Source organism: Myxocyprinus asiaticus, chromosome 5 (assembly GCF_019703515.2).
Source record: "Myxocyprinus asiaticus isolate MX2 ecotype Aquarium Trade chromosome 5, UBuf_Myxa_2, whole genome shotgun sequence".
Taxonomy (NCBI): Eukaryota; Metazoa; Chordata; class Actinopteri; order Cypriniformes; family Catostomidae; genus Myxocyprinus; species Myxocyprinus asiaticus.
Window position 1 is genome coordinate 25,445,195 of NC_059348.1, and position 11,343 is coordinate 25,456,537.

Consider the following 11,343-nt stretch of genomic DNA (forward strand, 5'->3'; position numbering starts at 1 on the left):
TATCAAGGCACATTCTATTACATGGATTATAATAATTACTTATAGTTATTTCATCCTTTTCTGATTACTATTGATTCGTGTTCTTTTCCTAAATTTATCAGATTATACCTAGTACCATTTTGCACAAATGTTGCCACACCACTACCTTTTCCAGTCATCCTGTCATTCCTAATTGCTGTATAACCCTGTATTATAAAATCCCACTGAGGTCTTAGCCATGTTTCCTGTAAGCATATTATATTAGGTTTATATAATGGTTTGAGACAATTTTTTTAAATTCCTGACCATTGGCGATGAGACTTTTCGCATTCCACTGTAGAATAATAAATACCATAATGTAGCATCACCCCGTGACTGTGAGCTAGATGTCCCTCCACATAACATTTCCTCAACTGCTTCCCATCCTAGACCTATGACTCCTCGATATTTTTCTGCTGATTTTACTATTATTTTGATTTTTTCAGTCTTATCTGTTTGTGCAGAACAGTTTATAACATCAACCATGAACAATACAAACTCGTTTCTCCCCACAATCAGTGTGTCTTCATTTACTTTACTACATCCCTCACATGGTCTCATTTTGTTGCTCTCTGTACTTATTTTCTCAGCGTGTGATTTGCTTGGCTGCACAAATACTTTCTTAGCTGCTTCAGCATACGTAATCCCATGGGAAATTTTCAGTTGCTGAACTTCTGCTACTCTCTTACTGGCCTCATACCCCCAGTAAGCAGGACTGTGTTCCCCTCCACAGTTGCAGCATTTAAGCTTAGCTCCTCTTTCACACTTTCCATATTCACGTTTGCCAATACATCTTCCACATCTTTGTTTGCCCTTGCATACTGCCGCTACATGGCCATACTTCTGGCATTTCAAGCACCTTAATGGCGGGGGAATATAGGGCCTGACATCATAGCTCATATACCCAATACATATTTTGGATGGTATTCTTTCCTCATTGAATTTCAACATAATTGACAGGCTGTCAATTCTCTCACCATTACGAGTGGTTTTCAGGTGTCTTGCTTCTGCCACTTTCCCTCCCATTATATTTTCTTTAATCTGATCTATCGGCACACTTGTATGTATTCCCGAAATTACTCTTAGTACCATCTTTTTAACATTAATCAGTGTTCCTTGCACTCTCTTCCCTTCAATCTTGTTTAATTTGATAGCCTTTCCTTGTTGATTACTGTCCTTGCAAAGTATCAATAGTGATCCATTACGCAAAACTCTTGCACTCTTAACCTCACCCATCAGTTTGTTTATTGCTTTAGTTAGCTGAATTGGGTTCCACTCACCAAATGAGGCACCTTCTTGAACCAGTTTAATGATCACTTTGTACTCATTTCGTTCTCCTGTTGCTACTGTGTTTTGCTCATTATCAGTTTCTTCCCAATGAAAACTTGCATCTTGCTGCCTTTTTTATGCTTTCATCTACCATTAATCTTCTGTACATTATCCACCCTGCATCATTCCCGGCACCTACTTCCATTCCTCCTAGCTCACTTCCTGATCTGTCACTTCCCTCTGCTATCTCCTGTCCATTCACAGCCCGGCTGTTTGCCAATCTTCACATCGACCTACCAGTGACACCTAGTGGTGTGGATACAACATCATTCAAAAACAATAGATTTCAGTTACAGATGCCATTGTAGAAATTCACTATTCACAGTCAGCCATGATTAATTTAATCCAAGAGTGAAATTGTCCAATAACAAGATGGTTACTGAGATTAAGCGAGTAGTATTCAGCTGGCCATGTGATTCTAAAATGGCAGCCCCCATAAGGGCGCCCCTGCCCCATGTACAATAAATCAGCTTTTATGTGACTGATATGACTAGAGTCCTCATCTCATGTGAGTCGTCCATCATTCTTTACATATGTTTCAAAATTACTTTCATTTCTTTAGGAGTAAAACTTTTTTAATGGGGAAAAAATTTACTGAGTGCACCTTTAAGTTGTACTGTTTTAATATAATGGAGTCATCTTGTGGCCCCATTGGAAGTTTGCTGAGGCCTCCTTGTTGAGAACCACTGATAGCAGAGCTGGAGTAGGACCTAATTACTTGGTAACAACTCACTGTTTATGGAAGAACTTATAACACTCCGTTATAATGCAGGATGAGACTTCTCATAGCTGCATGCATGTTTGACTTCAGACCTAAAAACACAGGCAAGTGTAAAGGAAACACTGAAGAAACGAGAGGGTAACACGGAACCCTGTTAACCTGAGTGGGGCTTTAACTCAGGCTAAATTTAGGACCACAGACAGCAAATTAGGTTGCTAGCTACACTAACTAAGAAGGAAACTGAGTTGGAAGTAAACTTACAAGTAAATATAGTTTTTTGAAAAATGAAAGACAGCTCTTGGGCGCCTCCTACAGTTAGCCAAGAGATGACATGATATCTGACTGAAGGTGTTCGTTCAGGCCGCAGCCACAGGGGGCGCCTTCTATGCGGAAGTCCACAAGCGACCGAGCTGCTTCATGAAAGTCCTGGGACTACTCAGTACAAAACTAGATAAGCACATTACAAATCATTTTCCGATTGCGTGATCGAACCAACCATGTCGAAGAACACGGTGTCAGATCGATTCAGAAAGGTTGATGTAGATGAGTACGACGAAAACAAATTTGTCGACGAAGAGGACGGCGGAGAAAATCAGCTGGGTCCGGATGAGGCTGAGGTGGATTCTCTCATCAGATCATATCCTTTTTTAAGTCCTGTGTGATTACTTTTCAAAGAGCTTGCATGTTGCATGGCATTTTTATCGGTTGGTTTTTGGAAACACACTTCTAGTTTTAATTTGCAAATATTTGATATTTTATCTACTCACTGGTAGACGATATGGGTGTGGTAGTCACTTTCATTCATTAGGTAAATGCACACTAACCTCCTCCCACAAGTAATTATCAACACTTTATGGTAATTCAAAAGTAATAAATTACTGCTGCCATCGTTAATGCACGCAGTATATAAAGCTGCACATGATAGATGTGGCAATTACATAAAAACTGTCAGTCTTTGTGGTCGTGGGGTTGCTGTAGAAACACTTCCGGATGTCCGTGTCTTCCGGTTGCAAGCGTTTAATTCAGTTGCCACATTTTATAATAACAATGTAGTCAGTTTAAAAAACGTATGCATTATGATAATTTAAAGGAATATGTGTGGTTCAATATAAGTTGATCTCAATCGACAGCATTCATGGCATAATGTATAAACATTTGTTATAATCCCTGCTTATCTTTAAATAATAATAAAAAAAAAAAAAAATCGAATTTACAGTGATGCACTTACAATGGAAGTGAATGGCGCCAGTTACACAAATGTTAAAATACTCACTTTTTTCAAATGTAGCCACAAGACATAAACAATATGTGTGTTAACGCAATTTTGCTTACAACCCTTTTCTGTGTAAACTATTATCCAATTTTACAACTTTGTGGTTCTGGTAAATGACTATTTAAACAACATTACAGCTCAAATAATTTGAAAAAGTTTTATCAGAAGAACTAATGTAAGTGCATTTATAAAATTATAAGCTTTACATCATAAAAATCATAGCTTTTCCTACCACTGCTATGCTGATGTTATGCAGCTCTACCTGTCATTCCAGCCTGATGACCCTACTGTCACAGCTCGTATCTCTGCCTGCCTCTCGTACATTCCGGCCTGGATGAATAAACACTACCTTCAGCTCAAACTTGCCAAGACAGAACTCCTCGTGATCCCAGCCAACCCATGTGTTGACTACAACATCACTATTCATCTTGGTTCAACTACACTAACACCAACCAGAACAGCCTGGAACCTTGGAGAGGTGGTAGATGATAAGCTTAATTTCACTGCACACATCTCATCAACCGTCCGGTCTTGCAGATTTGCACTTTACAACTGCTACACAGCTCCTGGTCCAAGCTCTGGTCATTACAAGACTGGACTTCTGCAATGCTCTGTTGGCTGGCCTTCCAGCTAACACAAATAAGCCACTGCAGATGGTCCAGAATGCAGTAGCATGTCTGGTCTTCAATCAGCCTAAAAGGGCTCATGTCACCCCACTTTTGATTTCACACCACTGGCTACCTGTAGCTGCCTGCATCAAATTCAAGGCTTTGACTCTGGCCTTCAGGACAGCCAGTGGAACCGCACCCTCTTACTTCAGTTCACTTCTTCAGGTTTATGCTCCAACTCGCTCTCTGTGGTCTATGAACGAGCAACGCCTGGTGGTCCCATCACAAAGAGGCTCAAAGTCTATTACTCAATCATTCACTTTCTCTGCTCCTCTGTGCTGGAATTAACTTCCAACTTCTACACAATCTGCTGTGACCTTCTCAACATTCAAGAACCAGCTGAAAACACATCTGTTCCGTGAGAACTTAACCAACCCACACTAATTGCACTTACTATTGAACTAAACTTGCACTTAATGTGCTAGCATCTTTACTACTACAGCCACTGTGAGAACTTGTCAGTCCTATACTGCAGATGTTGTTCAGGCTTTGTATGACAAATTGCTTGTGTCTCATTTGTTAGTCGCTTCGGATAAAAGCATCTGCTAAATGACTAAATGTAAATATAAATGTACATTTCTGCCTTTAAATTCTCCAAAAATTGGCCCCATTGACTTTCATTATAAGTGCCTCACTGTAACCTAAAGTTTTTTTTCTTCTTTTCATTTTCTTTTTGTGGTAATCAACATTATGCCACAAATTCTCTCGATTAAGCTTAACTTGTATTGAACCTGGACTATTCCTTTAAGACTGAATAGTAAGATTTGAATACAGTCCGTTCTGAGGTGTTTTCCTTAGTGCAGTGTACAGGTAACCTGATGGGGGCTTTACAGGCGGTACTGAAGAATCCACCAATCAATACCAAGAACCAGAATGTAAAGGTGAATTAAGCCTAAGCCACCTTAAAGTATCAGTCAAGCATGACATTTATAGCAAAAGCATCCTCTGTTCAGTGTCCAATAATACACTGCATTAGAAGTCCAATTATTACCTTCTACCAGTTTTGTAAGAACATCTGCTTGATGTATGGAACTAATGGGTTCATGATTCATTTACTTTTCAAGGCAGTTCACTGTGTCTGTTTATGTGTTCAGGACCGGGCTGAAGGCCTCGTGTTGAAAGTGCTCAGCTCTTTCAAGGCTAGCGATATAGAAAAGGCTGTTCAGTCTCTGGATAAAACTGGAGTGGACCTCCTCATGAAGTACATCTACAAGGGCTTTGAAAGACCCTCAGACAACAGTAGTGCCATCCTGCTTCAGTGGCATGAAAAGGTAAGAGTACTGTATAGGCCTTGCTCACTGCAGAGCCATCTTTGATTTTTTTATGGGAATGACAACGAGGGTGTTTGGGATAGACGTTCAGTCTCTTCAATTGGCTGTACTGCAGTTGAAAGTGTTTTTGGATCATTCTGCGGACAAAACATTGAAAAAATATTTTTTCAAAAACAAACAAGCAGACAAAGAACTCCAGACAAAAATTAGTTGCAGATGTGATCTAGGAGGTATATATAGCTTTATACTGTGCATTGAAGAGATGGTTATCCCTCACAGCCTCGTTTTTATTTCCGTTAAAAATCAAAGATGGCACTACTGTGAATAAGGTCTGGTTTGTGAAAGAGAAATTATTCATATTTTAGTCAATAAAGCACCATTAGCTTATTTTTTTCATTGAAAAGCAGAAGTAAATTGTCATCATTTACTCATTGTCATTACAACTTTAGATTATTTTCTTTCTTCTGTGGCACACAGAAGGAGATCTTAGGCAGAATGTTCAAGCTTTCAAGACAATGTTCAGTGATAAAAAGTGAACGAGGATTTATACTGCTCCAAAAAAGCACCATAAATGTTGTCCATTGACTCAAACACTATATGCCAAGTCTTCTGAATCCATACGATAATATTGTGAAATAAGCCGCTTCCACCATCGGGCCGGACAGTTCTCATCACAAAACCATACCATTCCGTGCCGATCTGGGCCAGTTGGCGCAGTTACAATTTCTTTTTCCACTGTGGTGCTGTGAAATCAGGAGAATGTACGTAACAGATCCATCTGTTGGCGACGGCGTGAGAGGTAACCATTGGAGCAAGTGCGGCGTGCTATGGAGGATGATAGCATATTCAATTTTTGGTACAGCTTTTTTTCTGTGGTTTTACTCAGCTAACAAACAACAAAGACACGGACCATGATGCAAAAAGAAGAGTAAAGAGAAAAAGGCGTGAGGTTTTACATAATTTGCTGACAGTGCTGGGTGGATTACTTGTGAATTTGTAATCAGTACCTGTAATATCAAATCAGTAATGTAATATTGTAGATTACATTTTTTGGGGGTAATCTAATCTGAATACTTTTGGATTACTTCCAACCTAATTCTATTTTATTTGGTCACATGCATTTGAGTAGGATAATAATTTTAACATAAAAGTACAAAGAGGGAGAAAATGTATTTAATTCTTTATTACTTACAAAAAGAGCCTCACAAAAAGAGCTCCTTATGACATTTTTAAAAAAGTGCATTAAACATTGCATGAATGAAATAAACATTAAATCTACCAGCAATGACAGTGCATGGCCAAAGTTTATAATTCAAACACTGAGACATCAAGTTAATTTTAACTGCATAAAACAATAGCAACATTACGAAAATTAATGACCATAAAATCAACAGCAGTGACATTGCTTGATCAAAGCTTTCATCTAAAAACACTGTGACAAGGTCTCTGACTTTGTTGAGTTCTCTTGGAATGAGGAAGCGGGAGCCAGGTGAACACTCCAATGTAAGTCACTTTTATTTCTCACTCTTTTCAGTGTCTCTAACAAAACTCAAATACTGCTCTTCAGCAACAAACTGATCACACACATAAACACACTTCTGCATGCAACTCTCTCTCTCCCTCCAGCGGTCTGGATTGCCCTTTTTATCCCTCTCCGCTCTCACTGCAAACACAAAACAGCTGTTAGTGGTGATTTCCCACAGGTGTCAATCCTTACCGTTCTGTCTTTCCCGGCCTAGCTCTCTGCAAATGTCGCTCGGCCACACCCCCATCACCACAAACACTTAACCATTACTGGTTACTTATGGTCCATCACCTATTCCAAAGTTGAGGTGCAAGATATTATCTTCTGAACAGCAACAATATTCTAAAAGCAGAATATTTTAAAAACAGCAGAGTTCTACCGAGTCACACAAGGAACAATTGTGTCAAGTTTCATGCAGTGGAGCTTTGTTCCATATTGCTGCATATTTTTTGCAGTTAAACTATTGTGTACCCTGCAGGCAGGACCCTTAGAGATGGCATCCACTAGATCCTATGAAGCAATTAAGTTCAGTGTGTGAGCTGCACACCATTGGTGTAATTTCCTTCTTAAAAATTAAATGATCTCTATAAATCCTGTGGATAAATGTTGAGGTAGACTGCTCCATCTTCACCTGGCAGAATAGATCAGTTCTGAGTGCAATACACACAACACTCCCCCTCCTCCTCTCTTCCAAAAACACTCGAGGACTTAACGAACATATATCAGCGGTGTGTTGATTTGGAACAAAAAATTTAAAAGATTGAAAAAAAAGAATGATTAGAATGATCCATAAATTAACAATTTATTGCCATTGCCTTGTTAATCTGTAATCATGTAATCTGTAAAAAAGTAAATGTAGTCCAATTACGAGTATTTTAAAATTTAATGTAATCCAGTTACAAGTACAGTACTCGATTTTTGAAATCTGATTACATAATCCAGATTACATGTAATCTGTTACTACCTAGCACTGTTTGCTGAGGGCTTAAAACATAAAAAGGATATTTATTGACAAATTATTATGAGAATCAGATCAATATTTAAGTCCGTTTTTACCATAAATTCTCCTCCCTGCCCAGTAGGGGGCAATATGCACAATGAATATCACCAGGAAACAAAAGAAGGACTTAAATATTGAACTGTTTCTCACCCACACCTATCATATCTCTTCAGAAGATATCGATTTAACCACTTGAGTCGAATGGATTACTTTTATGCTGCCTTTATGTGCATTTTGGAGTTTCAAAATGTTGGCACCCATTCACTTGTATTGAATGGACCTACAGAGCTGAGATATTCTTCTAAAAATCTTTGTTTGTGTTCTGCAGAACAAAAAAGGTTATGCACATCTGGGATGGTATGAAGGGGAGTAAATGATGAGAGAATTTTCATTTTTGGGTGAACTATCTCTTTAACTACTGCAATGACTTCTGTCCTCTCTAGGCTCTCTCAGCAGGTGGCGTGGGCTCCATTGTCAGAGTGCTCACAGCCAGGAAAACTGTGTAAACTTCAGCACTGTGGCAGGATTGGCAGGGGGACTGGCTGGCACAACACCTCGTGGTCTGGTTTATGCCCATATGCCATACTGTGGAGGATGCTCAGTCACTCAGTTACGATCAAACAATACACTCTCATTTGGATTTCTTGCAGTGAAGATATGCACCTTGGACCTGTATGTCAACAGAATGGTGATGAGAAATGTTATTATTGACCTCAGCACAGACATTTTAGCTATTATCAAAGGATATGCCTCTTTACTTGTCTACTTCACCTCTCATACTTGTTCCAGTGTGATGACTGAACATGTAAAGGCATGACTAAATCATTACATAGTAATGCTAGCAATGGCATGTTACAGTGAGGCACTCTGGCGTGTACTATTATTTGTGATCCGCTCCATCGTTTTGAGTCACTTTGACCTAAAATCACATTTTGCACTAAAGTAAAAGGAGACCATCTCAGCTTTGTGATTAAATAATCATTATGTGTCTTCTCCAAACTGTTGCAGAGACTTTCCCTTTTACTTCCATGCATAAAACTCGTTCAGTTTCTGGCTCGAAGTAACTCAAAATGATGGAGCAGGTCACATTTGTTTTACCTAAGAAAATGATCCATTTAGTTTGTAGAGGATTTTCAGTTTGCATTCTTTCACAACCTCCCCATCATCTACTCCTTTTGAGAAACATAATCAGAGCTGGTCTATGGAATATGCCAAAATCAGTATTCACTTGGTTATTTTAGTTTGGTAGTACATGCTGTATTATTCATGGCCATGATTTCTTTACCACTTGCGTGCACTGCATATGTTAGTTCAAGGTTGGTTTTTGAATATAGCCTTATCTTAATGCCTGTGCTTTTAGGCAAGAGGGAGATTTCCTGCCCAAATTATTGTGGTAATAAGCTTGTTTTCCTTTATTGTTCCTTCAGTAATTCATGCAGCTTCTATGACACATCTCCTTGGTTTCATATCACACTGGGATCACATTTTGAGAGTAAAAAAGGGAATAATTTTTCTTATGTTGCAAAAAACTTTTTTATTGTCATAACTGTTAATTCATACTAATTCATACTGTGTTTTTTGTACTCTTTACAAAAACTAAGAGTTTCTTTTTTTGTAATGCTGAGTGTTATTAAAATTGTCCACCAGAAGCTTGTGTATATTGATCACATTTTGGAACTTTGTTAGATGTTATCAATTACAGAAATAATAATCATAATCATAAACAATTTCTTAACATACTTTAAATTCAGACATTATGTCAGGTGCTGATTATATAGCTAACCTCTGAGACACACAAGTGTTTGTGCACTCTCACATTTCCAACCAAACAAGGCAGCAAGCAGTCTAGCAAGACATTTCTAGATCAGGCTTATGCTGCAATGGAGACATGTTAGAGTGCAGAGGTTGCTTCCACTGTGGTCTGTATATTTTTGCCATACTTGAAGCCATACATAAGCAACCCAAGGAAGTATCCACTTGTTCGTGAAAGATTCTTGGTGAATGTTCAGTTTGCATCATGCCAGTCAATAATTTGATTAAATGCGAAATATTATGAACTAGTTTACCAACTGCCTTATCAAAAATTCCTTTTATATTGTATGGTCCTTTTGAAAAATAAATTAAATGTATTATAATTTCTGTTGTGTTTTTTCCATCTGTATTTATTAATGGTACAAATGTATATTTGAGTTATGTCATAAAAGCGATTTCTGTTCTGTTGTTAGTCTCTGCGCCAACATGACAAAAATGCATTTTCTCTCATTTTAGTCTGAAATGTCAATTGTGCTTGCTTTATTTACACATATGATTTAAGTTGTATATTTAAATTTGAATGAACAATTATATTGACTGTTAAATAATATAAAATATTTTATTTATAATTTATATATATAATATATAAGCACTGCAAAGGGTGGTGCGAACTGCCAGACACATCATCGGAGGTGAGCTTCCCTCCCTCCAGGAAATATATACAAGGCGGTGTGTGAAAAAAGCTCGGAGGATCATCAGAGACTCCATACACCTGAGCCATGGGCTGTTCTCACTGCTACCATCAGGCAGGCGGTATCGCAGCATCAGGATCCGCACCAGCCAACTTCATGACAGCTTCTTCCCCCAAGAAATCAGACTTTTGAACTCTTGATCTCCCATGATCAAAATACATCAGCACTGCACTTTATTACCCTTACTCTTATATCTCACACCGGACTGTCATAAATTATATTATTATTATATTATATTCTCTCTTAACAACTTACTATCAACCGACAGCCTGAATGTCAATACAGTACAATACAACCTACTGTACATTCTATATATACTATATATATACTTTTTTATATTTTTTTATTTTTTATTTTTATTGAATAATGTGTATCTATATAGTGCGTATTGTATACTGTACAGTGTATGTTATTATTTGTATATTGTTGAGTGTAATTATGTGTATAACAGATGTTTAAATTGTGCTGTGTTAATTTGATGTTATTGTAAATTGGTACTGTCTCATCACTGTCACGACTGCTATGTTGATCGGAACTGCACCCAAGAATTTCACACACCATTGCACTTGTGTATGTGGCTGTGTGACAATAAAGTGATTTGATTGATTGATATATATATATATATATATATATATATATATATATATATATATATATATATATATGAGTTGTGCTCAAAAGTTTGCATAACCTGGCAGAAATTGTGAAATTTTGGCATTGATTTTGAAAATATGACTGATCATGCAAAAAAACTGTCTTTTATTTAAGGATAGTGATCATATGAAGCCATTTATTATCACATAGTTGTTTGGCTCCTTTTTAAATCATAATGATAACAGAAATCACCCAAATGGCCCTGATCAAAAGTTTATATACCCTTGAATGTTTGGCCTTGTTACAGACACACAAGGTGACACACACAGGTTTAAATGGCAAAGGTTAATTTCCCACACCTGTGGCTTTTTAAATTGCAATTAGTGTCTGTGTATAAATAGTCAATGAGTTTGTTAGCTCTCACATGGATGCACTAAGCA

The 11,343-nt window shown here is 37.8% G+C and overlaps 1 protein-coding gene across 2 annotated transcripts; it reads left to right on the forward strand.

Moving 5' to 3' along the window:
- Positions 1–2,441: 2,441 nt before the first annotated feature.
- On the forward strand, positions 2,442–9,940 carry LOC127440558 (actin-related protein 2/3 complex subunit 5-A-like). 2 transcript variants are annotated; one of them, XM_051697230.1, is made up of 4 exons: positions 2,442–2,704; positions 4,817–4,890; positions 5,104–5,280; positions 8,249–9,940. In XM_051697230.1, exons 1-4 carry the CDS (start codon positions 2,566–2,568, stop codon positions 8,309–8,311), a joined length of 453 nt encoding a protein of 150 aa, XP_051553190.1. In that variant the 5' UTR covers positions 2,442–2,565; the 3' UTR covers positions 8,312–9,940. The 2 variants fall into 2 exon arrangements, with proteins under 2 accessions (XP_051553190.1, XP_051553191.1); XM_051697231.1 differs by lacking the exon at positions 4,817–4,890 and having other exon boundaries at positions 2,442–2,685.
- The last annotated feature ends 1,403 nt before the right edge of the window (positions 9,941–11,343 follow it).